Here is a 21,172-nt window from a genome sequence, read left to right as displayed (position 1 = left end):
CGAAATCATGAATAATTTTAATGAATGCTAATCACGCTAACATTCAGGTCTGCATTTACCAGAGCTTTACATTTTAACTCCAACATGACTTTTAAATATTGTACCAGAATCAGAATCAGGGAAACAAATCACCTAAACACATACAATCCATACTCTTTGGTTCTTTTGGTAAAGTCACGTAGGTATAAAATCAAATAAATCACGACGTTTCGGGCACAACAAAAGCGTCCATCAGGTGTGAAAGCATGGTCTGCTGCTGAGGCAGACTGTTTTAAAAAATACAATCAAAACTAAAAAATATCCATCCTACCAGGCAAAAAGCCCACTTAGGTATTAACTTATTTTTCAGAAGCGACCTGGCCACAAATGAGAGCTCAACAAAGTGGCCCAACATTTGGACATTTATAGCAGCCAAAATAATAAAAAAAAATCTCAATGCATGTTTCTAAATGTGGTCTAACAATACACAAAAACAAGAGCTCAAAGGGACGAGGAGCGCCCCAAAGCGAGCGCCTCAGTGAGAATCCTTCAAAAACCGCTTCATTCCAAGAGAAAGCAAACCTCCACGCCGCGCTTCAGCGGCACCCCACGACTGAGCGCCCCTTCGCGGGCCCCGGAGGTCACATGGCCGGCTCCCACACTTCCAGCGCCTCAATTATTTTCTGTCGCGCGATGACGCGAACTGCCGAAGCGGCCGCGAGCCTCATCGCGCAACACCTCACATCGGTCTCCTGCATCGCTGTCCAAGCTGAGAACCGCACAGGAAGGGCCGCACAGGAAGGGTCGCACATGAAGGCCCGCACAGGAAGGGCCGCACAAGAAGGGCCGCACACGAAGGGCCGCACACGAAGGGCTGCACGTGGAGTGCTGCACGTGGAGTACACCACGATGGCGAGATGTTAACTACCTCGCCTGGTCTACAGGAGGCCGTGGGTTCGATCCTGACCCTGAGCCCTGCTGTATATTTGGAGTTTGCGGTGTCTCTCTCCCCCGTGGTCGCATGGATTTTTCTCCGGGGTCCTCCGGTTGTTTATAAAAGTATTCGGCTGCTATGAATTTCCACGCGATGATGAGCCACTTCGTATGAGCTATCATTTGTGATGGCCAGGTCGTTTCTGAAAAAGAGCGACGTAGCTAATTTCAGCCTTACCTGGTAAATAAAAATTGTTTTGCCTCTAGTTTAGAGTGTCGTCACGAGTGGCCGCTCAGGGTCTCCTCTGCGGAGGTGGCCATGCATCTCCGAGTCTGTCCGGCCGCCTCTGCTTGGATCCGGCCTGGAGATCCACCCCCGGCGAGACGCATCAGGCGCGCGGCCTCTCGAACAGCGTAAACAAAACGCGTGCCGCGGAATTTCCTTCCGTCTGTTTTGTATACGCCGGCTTACCCACGGTCACGGACCAGAGATTGTCCACGTCCATTCGGTTTCAAAGTCCCGACGACCCAATCAACCCGTGTCCCACCTGAACGTGTCGGTTCTCGGAAGCTTTAGTGACCCTGAATCCACATTTAACTCGAGCAACAACGCAGGCCCATGGCCATACACGACGTGCTGAGCAGTCTATTGCACAAGCGCACATGACGTCCCGGAGGTACACAAAAATACAAAACAAAGTCAAAGGTCCCCCGTATAGACTTAACAGACTGTTGGGGCCAAGTGCTGTTAACAAGGACCTACGAAGGCCGGCATGGTACACGCCCGGCCACCTTTGTCTCCCCAGTAGTAATGTTTACACATTGAACCAGATAATCATTCGAGGCCGAATCGACCTAGGGGACGCCTAGGACTGCTTCAGATAATCGTCACTAGTGTTGGTGGCCGTGAGCGGGAATCGAACTCGGGTTGACTGGTTTGTAGTGCAGCATAGCGCTAATCGTTGCACTACTGCTCACACACAAGACAAAGATCCCCCTGTAGCTTGAACAGACTGTTTGGGCAAGTGCTGTTGTGCGTTGAGATACGGTTCTAATGCCGACACACACACTCACGTTTCCATACCACTTGTGCTCACCATTCACCATCAAACAGCAGCGAATAGAGCTGCTTCTACAACTTGCAAATACTGAACACGTGATTCAGTATTGGGGTGGATACCTACAGGAGAGATATACATTCTGAAGACATGAGAGAGAGATGGGAAAGAGATGCTTTTTCAAGACAGAAGAGAGGATAGGGATGTGCGTTATGAAGATGCGGCAGAGATTGGAGAGAGACACACGAGTAAAGGACGTGACATATGCACAGTGAAACTTCTCTCGTGTTACACAGGGGCTCTATGGGCACATCTTGTTATCCGCATCAACCTATGCATTTCACTCTTTCTATCCGAGCAGTCGAGTGCGATCGCTCCGATTGGATGAGCGGAGCGCCTCCAGGAGACCACTTGCTAGAGGCTCATCCATGCGAGGGCTTAGATGAGGTGGCACTCATTACACACAAAGTGCCTGCCACAAATGAACCACACAAATCCTCGCTGATCTCGTCAAGGAGCATAAACCATCACCACGCGAACTCCGGTCATCCTCACGGCAGCGGCGGCTTTTGACTCACCATCGAACAAAGACGGTCGCCGCGTCGCGGCGCTTTCGTATGCGCTTCTGCGTCCGTCTGGAACGCTCTTCTTTCCGATATTAGGAAGCCGCTGGAGCTATGCACTTTTAAATCATGCAGATTGAAAACTAATTTCGTTAGAAATGCATTTTGTGTTTAGTTTGTTGCCCTTCCTAAGCACCTTCAATTAGCACGGTTGGCTACGTATGGTGCAAAAGAAGTTTAACATGCATACATACAAGAGGGTGAATCGCCACCATTTGCGGGTCACTTCCTCGTATCCGCACAAAAAGGCTCGCAAGAATAATAGGATGATGTTGCCTCTAGTTCTGGGTTAGTTCCTCTCGACTGGGATATGCAGATGAAATTGCTGCCACATCTTTCCTCTTATTCGCAAGAAGGCTCGGAGTAATGGGGGACATGTAGTGCACGGGCAACCGGAAGCAGGTCCCTATATCTCTAATAGTGCATGGATAATAGGGCGTGCGGATAACAGAAAGCCCAAAGAAAGGAGTCTCACTCCACAGAGGTGAGATCGCACAGACACAGCGACGCTACCGACCGAGGGTGACGGTTCCACCCCAAGATGCCCCCCCCCCCCCCCGTGTAACCTCCCCACTCCCCACGCGGCCGTAGCAGCGACACGCAGCGCAAAGCGATTCGCTTGAGCGTTCCACACGGCCACGCGGAATAACGGGTGGAGGTGATATCACCGTGCAGGAAAATCACGTCTCTCCTGGTGTCAATTGTTTTCAGCCTATGAACCATTTGGCACCGAGAAGGGGGCCGATACCGGCTGCGCCCAATCCCCTAGGAGAGCATTCGGTGCACCCCGACTCATGAGTCAACCTCACTACGAAGAGTGCCCCCCTACTGTGCCAACTCGCTGCATTGTATCCGCCCGACGCTCCGCTCGTTGCTGTGAGCGTCTGCTCCTCTGCCATTCGTTGTTGCTGGAGGGCAACTGCCTCCAAACTGCCCAGTTGCCTCACAGTGCACCTAGCCTGGCACTGCCCAGTCGCGTCCTTCACCAGCCTCCTCCATAGAACGTGCACACGTTGTGTGCTGTAACAACACAGGGGATGGCTCCCGGACAGCTGGCACTCGATACGGTCCATCGGGATGCTGTGGAAGGTGGCGGGCAGCCTTCACGCGGCCCACTCTGATGAGTGACAAATCACGGCGAATGCCATCAATGCGGCGACCAAACATCGATCATCAATCTTCCGGTCTCTCTAAACCATTGGCATTGAGAGCAGCTGATACCGGCCGCGCCCAATCCCCTAGGAGGGCATTGCTCTGCATCGATGTCAGCCAATACATAAGAAGAAGAAGAATCTCACACAGGTCGCTCTCTAGCGGATAATATCACCCGCAGGTTCCCCAATCACCACCCACGACTGGCAGACTAATGCCACGAGTCACTCGCACGAAGCTCATGGCCCACCCTACCGGCCTTTGGCAAGTCCACTCAGCTCCACATCCTCCCGTAGCGCGTCAGCGCAGAGTCTGTCCTGACCCCCGTTGCTCTCGTAAACTCTTAGCCGGTGCTTTTTGTCTCCATTAACCGTAAAATACTCTGATAATATTGTGAGTGGCGTGTTAAAGAATTGGAATAATTGGCAATCGGTTCCTCCCGGCAGATAAAACGAGCTGTGGACAGGAGCCGGGAGGTTTTGTCGCGTTTGCAAATCTGAAACCCTTACATCACATTCATCGGCGAGGTCTTGTTATCCGGACATGGGGCTAGACAATCCCCCGTGCTCAGTACAAAAGACCACCTCATTATAAACTGCTACTCCCAACTGCATTCACCATCCGCGCCCCCCCCCCCCCTGGTTAATATTCCGAAAATATGAATAAAGCAGACTACAAATGCTGCCTTTTAATCAAGGAACGAAATGACTTTCATGGCCACAATAAGCCAATACTGTAGCTTTCATACAGATGTTCTAGACCGAACCAAAAAGTGATAATTAACCACTACAGCCCAACTCAAACAACGCACACTCTTGTATGCGTTGCTGTGAAGCATTATGAGTCAGGGAAGATACATGTTAGCTCAGTTTAATACATAGGGTTTCGCGTCCAAAATTATCCATAATAGAGGTTATGGATATAAATATATAAATAGCGCGTGAATTAAAATATATAAATAAATTGCAACTTTCACGATTTAACCCAAAAACGCCTCTATTATGAAAAAAATATTCGTTCTTACCCATAATGCTCCACAGCAATGCATCATGGGCATTGTGTGTGCAATAAACTTGTGTTGCTTTGTGCATTAAACGGTGCCCCATAAATTGTATGGTGTAGTCTGCACCAAATAGCATGCGGGTAATTATGCAGCATTTGTTTAACGAGCCTGGCTCTGCTGATGAGACCCAAAAGGTCGAACCCCATCCAAAGTGTGCCAAAGTGCGCTCAAATAGATGCAGCAGGATTACTTTTGTCTGGAAAGACAGGAGGCCGATGGACTCAAAAATATGTTGCATTTGGAGACAAAGAGAGTGGTTACGCTCTTAAGTCAAGGAACAGAGTTTTCACAATTTTATAGCCTTAAACTGTCCCCAGAAATGTAATTATATTCAATGAACGTGGATGATTAAAGTCTTAAACGCCAAGCGGACTAAGTGTACAAGCCGCTCGCTGTTCGCACCCAAAGGAAACTGCAACTCATGGCCGTAGAGCCCGACAGCTTTTAACAGCTCCGTCAATCGATGCCGATGCAGGTGAAAGGTCGCGGGGCTTGAACTTCAAAACCACAAACTCGAGCTGCTACCTGACCAGGGCCAAATGGTCCAACTATTCTGGGAGAGTAAACATTAAACGGCACTCTCACCAAACAGATCTCATTAGGGGGCTAAAAACAGATTTTTTTTCTCTTCCCGTCTCTACACGCGGAGTGCTACGTGCGTGCGTCGGAGGAAAACTGCAAAAAGCACATTTTTTACGGAGCCGACGTCTATGGTGAACGTTTTCCAACGGCACGAGCGCCAATTCCGTATCGGGCAGGAGGAGCAAAACACGGGAGAAAAAAAATGAATAATTGTTTCGCGAGTTCATTTCAGGAGAGGCCCACGGTGAGAACTGCGAACCGTCGCCGCGCACGATCCAGAGCAGGAGGCACGAACACGATAAAAATAACGCGTCCACATTTAGACAGCACCGGTTCTCCCCTTTCCCCCCCTCCCATTACGCTGAGTAAATATTGTCTCCCCAACTCAATACAGTGGCACGCATTTCCGACCACTTTGCTGGCGCATATTCCCGCGCTGCGATTGGCCCGGAGCGACGCCGGGTGCTGGGTTTGAGACGCCAAACATTTGGTGTCCAGGGCCCTTTCCGCGCCGCCGGGAGCGCCTCCTGGCAGAGGGGTGCGGTGGGAATGCGGCTGTCGGTGATGACAAGTGCGATCGTGATGTCGGAGAGTTGGCACGCCACGGCGACATTCCCACTCTCCCCCAGTCGCAATGCCCCGTCGTTCACTTCCATCAGACGAGGCTGGCCACGCGTGGACACGCACGAGCTCCGCTTCGATGTTGTACGCACGGTTGCGTGCGTGTGTGTTGAACTTCGTTCGCACCATACGTAGCCAGCCTTGCTAATCGGAGGTGCGAGGGAAGGTCAACAAACTAAACATAAAATGCGGTTCTAAATAAATTAGTTTTTCAATCGAAAATTTATAAGTGGATAGCTCTCAGTGGCTTGCTAATGTAACAACTTATAGCGTACTCATATACAGACAGAAACTGACACCCGGACAGACATTAATCATAATAAAAACAATTTGTGACGCGCGCAAATGTGGTGATCGTTGTTATCCGATCGCGGAATCGGAGCGCCCAGGACCATGGCTGCGTCTGGACGGAGCGGCCGATTTGAGCGCTTCGCGTGCAGAACTGGAGAGAGCTCCCAATAACGGGACGCATCCATGGTGGAAACGATTAACTATTTTTAAAACGATGTTTTACTTTATCAGGTAAGGCCCCGCTGAGCTGCGAAGCAGCCTGGCTGTCACAAACGATAGCTCAGACGAAGTGGCTTAATCGCGTGGACATTTATCATAGCCAGATACTCTAACACGCGTGATGTTGGTTCTAAATGTGGAGGGGAAAACCGGAGGACCCGGAGAAAAATCCACGCGACATCGGGGAGAGAGAGACACGCAAACTCCAAATATACAGCGGGTGCCAGGGTCGAAGATCAAACCCACGACCTCCTGTATACCAGGAGAAGTAGTTCACATCTCGCCACCATGGTGCCCCTAATTAGCAAAGCGACCATGACATGTGTGTTTTGAAGATACGTAGATGTTATCTAAACATGCATAAACACACCTCTCTGCTGCGTTTGCCTATACGACTAAAATACGTATATATATTTTTTTAAGTTATCAAAGAGTATACCGTATGCATTTTATTTGCCATGTGGGGATACAGAGGGCTGCTTAAATGCTACTATCCATGATGCTCCACAAGTACGCACACAAGTGTATTTACTGGAGGGTGGTGTGTCTCGTACACATCTGGAGAAAGTGAAGATTCTTAACATAAATAACTAACACGCTACACGTGGTGGAAATTCATCAATATTCATCCACTTGTGCCATGCACGGCATGAATATTAATGAGCTGTGGGCACGAACATCAGTGTGAAGCACCTCGAGACGAGACTGGCAGAGACAATCCTCGTGAATTTTAATGAGCTCACAGAGCCAGTTCCGACATGCAAGGGAGATGCATCGTTAAAATAAAACCGTTTTGCGATGCCAATTAGACAAGTTCAATACTCAGTTGCACGCCGAAGAACGGCCATTGCATGAAAGGTCGCCTATTGATAATGTTTTTCATTTAAGGCCATGGTGTTTTTGATGATTGTGAGTTTTATTTTTGTTATCTGTGCTTTTGCACCACTGCCAATGCTACAGAAGCATCACCACCGGATACAGCCGTTTGTTTTTTGAGACAACTTAGCATTGCGTTAGCGACAACACGAATCAAAAATAGAAGAAAAATCATGCGTGCGCATGGATCTTGTAATGCTTTTCAACACGCGTTTGTCATGGGAGGTATTAAATAAAACTCCACGAAACGTGCATTGGCTGCTGCGAGATATGAATCAGAAACACAGACATGAATGAAGAACGTGGAAATGGATCACAGAAAGGAAAGTTGACGAAAAGAGAAATGGAACGTTGAAGAAAGTGTTCGTGGAGCAGCAGAGGTGCAAGGCTTGAAATGTACACTGAGAGTCAGGAGGAGGAGCACATGGGTGAGAGAACGTGCACCAGGGTACAGACTTCATTCTGAGTCTCTCCAGAGGACGATGACCGCTTACGTTCCAAAACGTCGTTACTCATCCTCGTTGGTTGCACCGTGAATACGCTCCGCTCTGCACACCCCGTGCGCGCGATCGTGGCCGGCAACAGATCCCCACGCAAGCGCGATGCCCAAGCAGACTCGGCTAAATGTGGACACTTATCACGCGCTGGGTCGTCAGGGCCGCACTATGACATGCCGGGGCCCGAGAGCTATATCAAGCCGAGGGTGCGTAAATCGAGGAATGGCTGTGTAGTTTTGTCATTTCGGAATGAAAATAACCGATTTAGAGAGTCGTTTTTTTCCCATATCTCCACAGTTACTGTCAAACTTGGAGCTTCGTATTATGATAATGTTTTCGTATTTAGAGGCCCCTCACAATGTGAGGCCCTAAGTTGTATCTATGCTTAGCTGAGGCCTAAATCCGGTCACTGGCTGCCATGGAGGCTAATAGGTAAAAAAACAGACAAAAGTGTGTTTCTCCATGTGAAAAATAGAACCACATGTGAATTGGTCAGTCGACCGGTCATCTGAAAGAGCATTTTTTGTTCAGCAGCAGTTTTTATTTCAGTCTTTAAAAATAAACATCCGTATTTCCAATTGCGCTGCTCGTATAACTTCAGGAAACGAAGTATCCGTCTGGTTACTTCACACTGCAGCGCAACCCCTCTTAGATCCCTTCAAGTGACCCGTCTCCACACTGCATGAATAAGCAGACACGCATTTATGTTGAACGTCTTTCTCTTAGTACGTAGCCAACCGTGCTAATCGGAGGTGCGGCAGAAGGACAACATCACAACATATCCGTCCACCCGGTCGGGGCAAAACACTCTCCTACCCACCCTGCCACTGAGGGGAGTAATGTTCATCATGGGACATTCAAACTGATAATTTTGAATTGTCAGAGGTAGAATTTCGCCACGTTGAGGTATAGAGCCAAATTTAAGGTTTAAGGTTTTTTTTTATGTATAAAATTTACTTTAGTCATTGGTAACTTGGCTGGGACCATCAACGCACTCCAACTGAGAGCTCGGTTCAATCACGGCTTGGCTGGAACCTGGATTTGAACTCCAAGAACTCAGCGGTGCTCGGCTCAGCGCTCCCACCTCTGAGCCACCGCTCTTTCAAGCAGAACTTGTTTAAACAGACAGCAGCAGCAGCAACAACAACAACAACAGCAGCAGCAGCAGCAGCAACAACAGCAGCAGCAGCAACAACAGCAACAGCAGCAGCAGCAACAACAACAGCAGCAACAACAACAACAACAGCAGCAGCAGCAGCAACAACAACAGCAGCAGCAACAACAGCAGCAGCAGCAGCAGCAACAACAACAACAAAAACCCTGGACTGGTTTCAACTGCAGTAGAGTGTTATCAGCAGTGAGACTTTGTCAAACACACGCAGGTCGTTCAATGGAAAAACATTGAAGTTCATAAATACAGTGCAGAGCGTGGTGCCAGAATTATTTATTTAGACTGCAGGAGGAATCCGATGAGCTATGAAGCTCTTTTTCATAGATGCCCAGTCGGGGCGGGAAAGAACGTTACAACAACAAATACAAAAAAACATGAGAGCAGTGAAAAGTGTAAACAAATCACCCAAACACATTCAAATAAAACTATACCATCTCCATCCTACCAGGCAAAGCCCACTAAGTTATTAACTTAATTTTCAGAATCGACCGGGCCAACAAATGATAGCTCAACAAAGTGGCTCATCATTTGGGCATTTATCGTACCAAAATAATCTAAAAAATCTTAATGCAGGATCCTAAATGTGGAGGGAAAATACAGAAAACCCGGATAAAAAATCCACGCGACCATGGGGAGAGAGACACGTAAACTCCAAATATACAGCAGGCGTCAGGGTCGAGATCGAACCTACAACCTCCTGTACACCAGGCGAGGGGATGGTGGGTGAAACAACGATGCATCTTGGAAGAAAAAAATAATAGGTCACGACGTTTCGATCGCAATACAAGCGACCGTCTTCAGGTGAGAGAGAGAAAGCTACTGAAACAAGGTCTCATGTCGGCTTGAGATGGGTGCATGTCTAACGTGCTGGAGCTGCAGCATTTTTCTAATTATTCTTTGAGGCATCATAAATTATTGATATACATTCATATAACACGCATAATGTACAGGTTCGATTCCTAGATAAGATAAGAATTATTTTTTTGGAAAAATGCATACAATTCATTAACTCTTTACTAATGTGCGTTACCTAACATTGCCAAGCACCGAATCGTTTCCTGAGACTGGGAGTCATACCCATGGAAATCTGCGCGTTACGCAATGTCACTTGGGGACGTATCCCAGCGTCTCGCTGCTCAGAGGCCCTGAGTGGTGGGCACGATGCCACGTCCACAATTAGCATCACTTCCATCCGCATCCGTTTTCTCTCTGCTATTAAGAGCCACTGTTTGTTAATTGTCCACGCAAGTGTTCTATAGATGAATACGTAAACACATCTCTCAGGCAAATATCTGGGTTTTTAATTGATGTGAGTTCTTCCAAAAAATATTCTGCATTTTTATTTTTTATGGTGGGATTTGCTCTCAGTTCTACTGCACATATTTAAACAACATTTATTCATACTGTATTAAATCAATAAACTGTATTCAATCAATAAAACTGTATTCAATCAATACAACAATATTCAATCAATACAACTGTATTCAATCGACAAAACTGTATTCAATAAATACAACTGTATTCAATCGAAACAACTATTCAATCGATACAACTGTATCCAATCAATACAACTGTATTCAATCGATAAAACTCTATTCAATTGATAATTCACAGTTCAGCGACCTTTGTCAATCTACTTCTGGGCAAACGCCTCCCCGCGCTGTGTTGGTCACATGGCTTGTCTGACCATACTTCACCAAGCTGGTGAGTGAGGGTTGGTAGTCAGGACAGATTCAGAAATCGCTCGCCACTGACTCTTGATGTGGCTGGTACCTGAACTCAACAAGATTGCTGGGCACACTGTGCAATGCACTCATCACTCGATTTCTGATTTCAGCAATAGAACAAAAGAGGGAAAATGACACAATATGGACTCAATTTAAGGAAAATGCGGTTCAAGAACGGAAATTAAAATGGAGATTAACAAAAAAAAATCCTGCTTAATGCTACAGACCAGAAGCATACGGAGTCAAAACATAAAGTAAAAAAAAACAGGGCACAAGCCCGAGTTATGACCAGAGGTACCAGAATCAGAACAACCCAAACAGATTGTTTGTTGTTTGTTTCCCCATGCTGAGGTATCGCTCAGGAGAACAGCAGGCACCACATATCCACCAGGGCCACAACCGCAGACAGCATTCCTCTGGGGGTCTGTGAACTACGCAACGTCCGTTCGTCGTAAAGCCAACATCGAGTGTCTTCTGCGAGAGACTAATCCTGGCATAGAAATATAGAATTTCCACTACTCGCTTAGGACAACCCTTATAAGATGTGCACCACCCATTTTTATTTTAATAGAAGCAGATCACTTATTGGTCCACCGCACAACCGAGCCACGCCTGGGTTGTGACAAGGCAGTCTGGGCTGGCACAGCAGGCTCCAGGTGTTGTATTTTTCCACTGCAGAGGCTGAGCCGAGCCAGGCCGCTGACGTCACACCCGCAGCGAATGAGCCGACACGGTGAGGCCACATCCTCGCGGCGTGCTGACCGACATGACACGCAATAAAAACGCGCCGTGAACCCTGCCCCTGGCCCTGCTTGGCCCCAAGCCAGATTGGGATGATGTCTTGCGTGGCCAACGTATTGCTGGTTTGGTTCTTGGCTCGGCACGGCAAATAGCCAGTGGGGGGAGAAAAATAAATCAACCGTACCATGAGGTCCCCACGCTGGCTGGGCCCAGAAGCACCAGTGGGGAACGGAGTAACGCGTCCTCTGTACGCAACGTATCGCGCGAGACCTTTCGTTATAAGAATAAAAAAGCCGCACGTCATTCAGAGAAAAAAACGAAATGTTCAACGTCGTAGAGAACGATGCTGGGCAAATAAGAGACTGCCACCGCTAATCGAGGCGAGTGTTCGCTCAGCAGCAAGCGGAATACGCTCCTCGGTGTGCCTCTCAACCACCCTCGGTCACCCCCTCCCGCCTCCCGCCTTCATAAACGGGCGCACTAATAACCACACTGACTCATCTCGGAGGGGGGGGGGCAACACACACGGGTTTTGTGTGCTAAGGTGCATGGGGAACTGGACTAGGAAACATCCCATAAATGCATTTATCAATGAGGCTCTTATGTCCTCGCTGAATAACACTCCATACCACGGCCGAGGTGTCTAATTAGCCAACGTTGTCTTGACAACCCAACAGGGAGAAGGCGAAAGAGAAGAGAGGGAAAGAGACAGAGAAGGAAATAAGAGACAGAGGTTGTTCATCCATACACAGAGAAGTGGTCACGTTGCAATCGAAAATTTCCATTTATTTTTCTGGTTCAAACAACCAGAGCACACACTTCTTTCTTTCGTGCGGCTGCTGATGCAGATGCAGAGCTACGAACACAATTTAACATTCAGGTGGTCAAGCCGGATAACCTCGTCGGGACATTGCGTCGTAATATGCTGTGCGGTCTGTTCTGTATGACCACAGTCGCACGCTACTAGACAGTTTTTATACTTTACATTTGTGCTGCATCAGGTTTCTGAATCTGTCTGCTTTGGTTTGTGCAGTGGATGCGGTTCAGGGTGGACCATGAGCTGCTTCGTGGAAGATCAAAGCCTAGGATCTTCTGCGTTGGGTCTTTCACAAGGGCACAAACCCAACAAAGTGGGACGATGGCCGGGACTGTGAGACAACTATGGAACGGAGGTGACGAGCGAGGAGGCCGCTCATCGGAGGAGACGCCAGCGCTCATCGGCGAGCGATCGCTGGCTCGCAGCGCAAACGAGAGTCCAGGGGCATGGCTCACGTCCATCACCGCTTCTGAACCAGCAGCTGTAATTCCACGTTCGTATGGTGGGGGCAAGTCAGTTCTTGTGATAATTCCTGTATGATTTCTGTACTGGCAATTTAAATAATCGGCCAATTTTTATTGTTCATTAGCTGTTACGTTTTTTAGTTTCCACGTAAAATTTTACTCACTGCCCGTTCGATCCCGGTTCCCCCTTCAACAGCTGCCCTCGGTGCGCACAACTCTGCGAGGACATATCTATTGCTGTGTCCCTCCCATTTCCAGTTGCGAATTTTGTTTACAAAAAACTTCTTGTACTGTCCACGACCTTGACCTTCGTTTGCTCTTTTTTTTTTATCCCGGGACCACCTTTGAAAGTCACCTCATGTGCAGCAGCCGCGAGACGCGGATTATCACACCACGGCGACCGTGGGGTCCTTCGTCCAGCAGTGCATCGAACGTGGCCAAGTGATATTTTGAAATGTACCTATTTTCGATGAGAAAACGTGTTGTGCATTTGTGTCATTCCTTCACATAAAGTCCTGGTCACAAAAGCAAAGTTTGTGGGGACTAATAGCCATTTTCTATACTTTTGAAGCATAAGGAATTAGAAAATAACACTTACTACCCAGGAACAAAAAAATCGTGTTACATAGCGATATATAATGATCGAGAGCCGTTAATATGTCGAGGCTCAGCTTCTCTGCGTCTTGACCACAAGTCCACATTGCATTATTCACTGTTACAAAGCTGAAAGACGTCACGCGTCCCCGCACAGCTCGCACTGAAGAACCACGGTCAGTGTAAAGGGCTGCGCAGGTAATTGAATCTGGCGTTAGGCCACGTGCCACCGCATGTTACAGCAAACCACCATTCAGCACAGCCCTTCCGAGCTTTCACCTGCGCTGTTACAAAACCCCATATTCAAAGTGATGCTCGTCGCTTTATTTCAAGTTTGTAACAGGTAACAGGTAAAGGCGCAGCCCCGTAATTGCCTGCTCACACCGCTGCTGTCGGCTAGATGTTAACTACCTCGCCTGGTACACAGGTCGTCATGGGTTCGATCCCAACCCTGCCGCCTCCTGCTGTACATCTGGAGTTTGCGTGTTCGCCGCCGGGTCCTCCGGTTTTTCCTTCCACATTTAGAATCAACATCACGCGTTTAAGCGTATTTGACTGCTATACGTTTCCACACGATAAGCCACTTTCGTTGACCTATCATTTGTGGTGGCCAGGTCGCTTCTGAGAAAGCACTACGTAGCTCAGTGGGCCTGACCTGGTAACGATAAAACATCGTTTTGTTTTAGCTCTAGAGAGCCCCTGTGGAGTGGCCTCCCCTCTTCAATGGTGACCAGAATTCTCGTAAGATGTGCGAGTACGTGAACTCTACCCCCACCACACGCCACCGTCGCACGCTCCTGCTGTGCCCACTCATGCTGCCGGGCGGGTGGAGGCGGTGGGGATTCGAGAAACTCGCCCCGTGGCTTACAACCTCCGCGAGCGCCGCGGGCGAGCGGTGCGATCGAATGGAACCGGCGGCCACCCTGAATTACAAGTCCGGTGCGCTGAACCGCCGCCCCACGGCAGCGTCAAAATACGACGAAGGAGACATCGCGGTGACACGCCATTCTCGCTACTCACGGTCCCCGCTATCTGGCTTGACCACCTGAATGCGAAATTGCGGTCGTCTGCTCTGCGTCCACATCAGCAGCCATACGAAAGAAGAAGATGTAAAAGAGGAAGACGGTGCAAAATAAGATGAAAATGCCAATAATCAGCTAATTGATAAGAGGGCCTTGCCGTGCTGCCATGTGGACTGATGGCCACACCGCGACCACGCCGCCCAGTGCGGGGGGGGGGGAGGAGGGGGGTTCAAGGTTCAAACGTCGCTCGCCAAAGATGCTCGTGGCGGCGGCGGCTCCGAATCGAGCCGCGATGGCGCACTCTGGGCGGCGCGCAAGCGAGCGGGGGGCCACTCCGGGTGGCAGCGGCGCTCGCTCTGCATCGCTTGTGCCCAATGGGGAGCTGAACGAACGGAGCCGCAACACAGCCTGGCCTCATCTCCACGGGTGTACATTATTATTCATGAGACAAATGGGGCACTTTGCCATTGTTGAGTACAGCGATTCCACTCGTTCGGGGGGGGGGGCGGGAGGAGGTGAGGGGGGGGGGCCACTGTTGCACAGTGGAAAGCTTGCGACGTCATGGGTTCTCTTGCAGTAAAATCAACACGACACGAAACCATATGATAAGCAGGATAAAGTTAGGGGTGAACTCGCCACCCTGAAGTCACCAGGCAACACAACCGCCGCGTGCATGCGCGCACACACAGCCTGCAGTACAACACTGTCCACCACATCAGCCCTGCAACAGCCGGCCGCCTGTGTCCTGCACGGTGGTTGCCAATTCGAGCACTACTCAGGCTCAAACCCCACTTAGCTGCCGAGATGTGACGAGACCAGGTGCGTTTTTTGCTCCAAGGCACGACCGCTGTGCTGGACTGTAAATGCAAAGCGCTTTCCTGTTCCACAGAAACTAAAATATTCCTCTGTTCCCTTCCCAGTGTGTGCCCGAATGCATTACTGCACACTTGCCCCTCCCATGCGAAAAAATCTGCATTATGCAAATCGACGATTGTAGAAAACATACAATGAGCTCAAACGCAAATCATTGAGGTTCACCTTCTCGTCAATCCACTGCTGGATGTGTACGTGCGTTGAGCTTCTTTCGCACCGGACGTAGCCAACCGTGCAGCATTAAGGCCGCCCTGAATGCTACCGGTGACGGGAGACGTTTGACGATAATCCACCACGCCGGTCAGTGCAGGGATTGGCCAAGGGGTGGGAGCTCTGGACCGTTTCGGAGATCACTCGCCGCTGATTTGAGCCGTGGCCAGGAGTCGAACTCTGTTCGGCGCGACGTGGCTTCTCGGCAGCGCGGTCCCCGCTTGTTGCAGAGGCACCACGGTTCGAATTCCGGCGGCCGCCCCGGTTAATACTGCGCTGGGCACATTAACCGTAACGAATACGATGTGCCGCCCGCTGTCTTCACTCCGCGTGTTTAAAGATCCCGCCGTTTCAATTGCAAGAGAGCGCGCGCCATTGTGTGCCGGGGAGCGTCACGGTCCAATTTCCCGCAAATTACTCGACTGGAATACGCAGCAGCAGCAGCGGCAGCAGCAATCCCACACCACCCCACACCCCGCCGCACTGCGAAAACTCGGCAGGGACCCTCCTAAAGAAAGCGTGACGAGACTCCAGCGAGGACCCTCCGGGGACAAACGAGCGCAATAATCACAGCGCGACCGCGCCGACCGCCCTGCCACCACTTCACCGCCGAACGTACAAAAAATATGAAAATATATATTTTTTAAATTACGCAGAAGACGAACATTTTAAAGCGGAGTTTCCCTACACAAGGACACATACACATCCGCCCGCACGCTCGTGGCAGCTCCCACGCCGTAGAGGTTTGCGTTGATAATGGAGGTTTTTTTGGGGGGTTAAATCGCGGAGGCATAAATGTTGTGCCGTTAAACCCGCCACCACCCGACAGAGCCAATCGGTGAGGTTCGTCACGTAATCAAAAAAACGTGCCAATTCGTGACGAACCTTACTAATTGGCCGTGTCGGGTGGTTTCGGGGTTTAACGACACGTTCATATCCAACCCAAAAAAACCTCTATTATGGTTAACATTGGTGGCGAGAGCCCCCTGCCACTACTGCGACGTGTTAAACTGCGCTTCACGTTTATTCACGCCGCACGGTCCACCGCACCCGCAAGCGCCGCGGCAATTGTCATGCAGACAGCCCATTGTGGTCCGGGCACCGCCACGGAGGTCATGCGCACACAGAGAGAGAGAGAGGAGCCGCGGCGCTTACCATCAAACTTTTCCTCCATTGCGTCTTCTTCGCGCCGTCCTTGTGAGCCATTGTGCCACAGCCGTCGGTCCGTGCCCCCCCCCCACCTCACCGCTCGTCCCCACTGCCCTCTCTCCGACTGCACCCCCTTTGTCACGCGCGACTCATATTCCCCGCAGCATCCTCCGCACCGTTACCGCCGCTCTCGCTCACTTGCTCTCCTCCTCCTCCCCTCCGAGCCGCTTGGGAAAGAGCGGATGAGCGGGCACACGGGCACGCGCGCACGTACGAGCGGGCGGGCACCTGCGGCGAACGTGCGTGGCAGTGGAAGAGCTCTCGCACGCACGCACTCCGTGTCGACCGAGCAGCCCTCTCTCTGGCAACAGCACCGGCTTGGCGCCACGGGTTGCCGTGACGACGGCCCACATCAGGATGCCGGGGCGCGCACGCCGCGGTCAGTGCGCGCTGCTGATAATAGAGCTGCAGCCACCGCGCTTCCACCCCCCACCACTACCCTCGTACCCCCCCTCTCTCTCCTCCTGCTCTGCAGAGCGCGGGTGGGGCTGGCGATGACATCGGCATTGTAATGTAACGGCCGGGGACGTTTTCCAAGTGAACGCGCGACGGTTTGAGCCAACGTTGCCGCGTGGGTTGGAACCGTCGGACCAACTTTGGCCCAAGGTCGGCCCAAGGTCGGCCCGACGTCGCACGATGACACCGGGGTGGTGGCCCGAGGCGTGGCGAAGGAACAGCGTCGCAGCGTCTTCGGAGAAGGGGGCCCACGGAGGTTTTTGGCAGCAGTGCCGATTTTTGGCTCCAGTTTTTTTTTACCAATGAACGCTGTCCCTCCCGCACAATTTTCAGGTTTTGGGTAATATATACACAGCAGTTGATAGAACACGGGTGACGATATTTCGTTTAAGCAATCGGGACAACTGGAATGTGATGATGAGCACGAGTTTGCCAGCGCAACGTCCACCCCTCTTCTTCTTGTCGTACGGCTGCTGATGTCGATGCAGAGCAACGACTACAATTTCACATTCAGGTGGTCAAGCCAGCAGATAACCCTGTCCACCCGATTACATTCGACAAGTGGTCCAGGTCGAACACGATGTCTTTCAATGTCAGTGTCACTCCTGTGCTTGCCGGTGTCTTATGATAATTCAGTTTGGTACTTATTATTTATTTATCCAGAACAGCCACACTGAGTCACATGACTCTTTGTCCAGGAGGGTCCTACACTGGGTTTTTATTTTAAGGCGTTTTCAGCCATACTCTTTGGTTCTTTTGGTAAAGTCACGTGGGTAGAAAAAATAAATAAAAATCACGTTTCGATCGCAACACAAGCAGTCCTCATCAGCCAATGAATGGTCAGTATTTACGGTACTTGTGGAGCACCCGGAGAAAACCCACGTACACGCGCTGGAGGCAACGCTCCATCCCCGTACAAACGGAAACAGATGGCGATTATTCCACCTGCTGTACTGCCATCCTCTGGAAAGTCAGGGTATGGCGCCTCAGATTCGCGCGGTTGGATACGTCCGGTGCGATAGAAGTTCAACATTTGTGCATACATGGCACCTCGACACCCACGGGAAGGAAGTTTCGCAACATCTCTTGCAGCAATCTACCAAGCTCACCCTGCATGGTGCTGGATTGCAGGCTTTCCACGTGCGTAGCCACCACCGCCCGGCTCATGGTGCTGGTGGATCCCTGCCCTACCCCCGGGCAAGGCACGGCACGGAACGACGTGGCCGTCACCGCAAGGGTGCGCGGTGGGTACCACCGCACGCTGCTGTCGGGCACGGGCGCCCTTGGACACGGCTCGTGTTGCAGCAGCAGCAGCAGCGAGTCGTGGACTCTCGTCCATTGGCACAGGACGCGTATCAGAGCGCAAGCGTGTGTACGTGTGTAAGTGGGTTCCCGCGAACCAGGCTGGAGTCGCACGCGTATCAGACATTTGTGTTCTTCGAATCGTACATCTTGTACGTAATGGGCTCATGCGACCACTCTCGCCGCGAGAGGCTTCCTACATTTGCAACAATGTTTAGAAATATTTCATTTTTTGGATTGGGTCCAAGAACTGACATATCGCGAGGGGGTGAATCGTCACGGCCTGGTGTCAGGCCACCCGCTGGCAGCGGCTCCAAACATTTGCCCCACCACCTCACAACTTCCTTATACCGGTTGTATTTTTTTTTCCTTGCATTTTAAAACAGGAGAGCTATAACGCACAGTAGCTACAAGGACACGTACAGTGCGAGATACACAGCGTACGCTGCACGTCGGTACGCGACTCCTCTTCACCATGGCAACGTTGGTACAGCCATTCGAGGATTGATTTTCTCTGTACAAGGTCCATTGCCCGAAACGTCGCAAATTATATATTTCTTTCCCTCTTTTTAAGGCCACGCAGCGTTGTTGAAGAATATAATGAGCTAATTCTCAGACAAGCATGCCACTGCTTCTGTTATTTGTCACCCTATGACCTGTGATGTCAAGGACGATTTGTTTACAGATGGAAATTGTTGATAAGTACCCCCTGGGCAATACCAATGCTGCACTTACATGTTGCATATGTTGCAAAGGAAATGTTGCACTTATATAATGATGATAATACGTTGCAATTGAGAGTTTCATTCACATCAACGCAATGCCTTGCTAAATTCCTTCAGTAATACTGAAAATGAAGAGATTTTTCAAGTACATTTTTTAGAAAATTGACGATACTTAAGAAATTACACGATGTAATAGTCACAAGTGCCCTGCTGATGGGGTGGATAATAATATCGTCAACGGCCACGATCAATCCACGGCGGGATGAGGTTCCCCCGCATGCCGCTGCCATCCCCACAAAATACACTTCCCTCCTGCCACGACCCCATCCCATCACTCCATCTCCACGGTGGCTGTCCTTTCCGGCGTGTTTTCCTTCCTTTGGCCGACGCTGCGCGATCAGTCTCGACCATCGTGCCATCGTCATCCCGCAACCGCCACGTCTCCCCACCGCTCGAGCCCACTTGCTCGATGACGTACACGTACATCATGATGTACGCGTACATCATGACGTACGCGTACATCATGACGTACGCATACGCCATCGGAGCGTACATCATCGGAGCGTACATCATCGTAACGTACGTGTGCGTCAATGGAATGGAATCGGAAGAAAAACTAAAATAAGATAACTTTATCTGTACCGAGGCTCCGACAAGGCCATGCGGGAGGACGTGTGGCACAGTTTGATGCCAGCTATCGTAGAGCGCGGTCGTGTCGCTGTGGTTCTCTGTGGCGAGTACAATGTCTTTAAAAACAACGGCGCTACTCTAAGTAAAATTAACGCTAACCGCTTGCGCGTTCAGAGATTCAGTGGCAAATGGGGACCCACCCTGCAACTTGCAGATGTCTCGGAATGGGAGACGGTTAAGTCGACACGAAGTCTCGAAATTTGCGCCATGGGTGCCTCTTCCCGTCTCTCGGTGCAATTACAAGCACGCACTCCATCATGGTTCGTTAACTCCCTCGCCCGGTATACAGGAGGTTGTAGGTTCGATCCCGTCCCTGACCCTGACACCTGTATATTTGGAGTTGGCGTGTTCTCCCCGTGGTCACGTGGATTTTCTCCGAGTCCACCGGTTTTTCACCTCCACGTTTAGTATTTGTCTGCTACAAATTTCCACGTAATAATTCACTCATTTGTGGCCAGGTCGCTTCTGGAAAAAAGAGTTATATATCTCAGTGGTCCTTCTGTTCCATTTTCTCCATCCGCATCGGTGTACATGTTTCTGGTCCGCACGTCACAGAAGGTCATGTCCAACCACTTATTGAACTCTTCGGGAGTGTTGCTACGTCGCTTCTCGTTGTCGCGTTTCACGTTTCCAAGGGCACCCGAACCTGCTCGCCCGCTCTCTCTCTCGCTTGCCCGACGCACACAGGAGCGACGTTGTTTTGTGTTGTCCTCACCTGCTCTGCACGTTCACCGCATCGACGCCCTTCCTCTCACCCATGGGCGGCGCTCCGAAAACTGGGAGGATTGAGCTCCATCTTCCTATTGTCTGCAAAATTATGAATAGGGCTGGTAAATCGACAGATAAAAGGAACGAATTGTGGGTCCATCCATCCTCACGGATAATAGGAGTCACGGGTGAGAGGAGGTTTGCTGTGCTATCGGAAATCTCGTCTCAAGATGAGGGAAGTCCCCTTGGTCATGGTAACTCAGTGGGGTCCACGAGTACAAACTGTTCATTTGTTCACAGACTTATAATTGCTGTTGAGTTTCTGCAAAGGGCTTTGCTGTAATCTACATGTTTGGTTCTCATATAAACTCATATACTACAAAGGTCACGTAGGGGTCAACCAACCGATTTCACTGCCCTGTAACTTCCAATCAGTTGTTTGGGTACCAATAGACCGCGTTTCTCCCCACACGGCATTCAATCATTTGCGTAGGCGTACACGCTCATACAGACGCAAATCGTTGAAAACATTCCACAGATATTACCATCATCATCATCATCACAACCCC

General features: G+C 50.2%; 1 protein-coding gene across 5 annotated transcripts in view; it reads right to left on the bottom strand.

The window, feature by feature from the left end:
- The window catches only part of LOC144931576 (regulator of G-protein signaling 14-like), a 144,049-nt gene that overhangs the window by 71,010 nt on the left and 51,867 nt on the right, over nt 1-21,172 (bottom strand). For 2 of the 5 annotated variants that reach the window (XM_078855588.1, XM_078855590.1), the window contains exon 1: nt 16,669-17,142. The exons of 1 other annotated variant lie outside the window; for it this stretch is intronic. In XM_078855588.1, the coding sequence (XP_078711714.1) occupies nt 16,669-16,719 (51 nt within the window). In that variant the 5' untranslated portion in view covers nt 16,720-17,142. Of the gene's footprint in view, nt 1-16,668; nt 17,144-21,172 lie in introns of those variants that run through there. 2 more of the 5 variants (XM_078855586.1, XM_078855592.1) reach the window with 2 other exon arrangements.

Source organism: Lampetra fluviatilis, chromosome 4, assembly GCF_964198595.1.
Source record: "Lampetra fluviatilis chromosome 4, kcLamFluv1.1, whole genome shotgun sequence".
Classification (NCBI taxonomy): domain Eukaryota; kingdom Metazoa; phylum Chordata; class Hyperoartia; order Petromyzontiformes; family Petromyzontidae; genus Lampetra; species Lampetra fluviatilis.
This window is presented reverse-complemented; position numbering and strand designations above follow the sequence as displayed.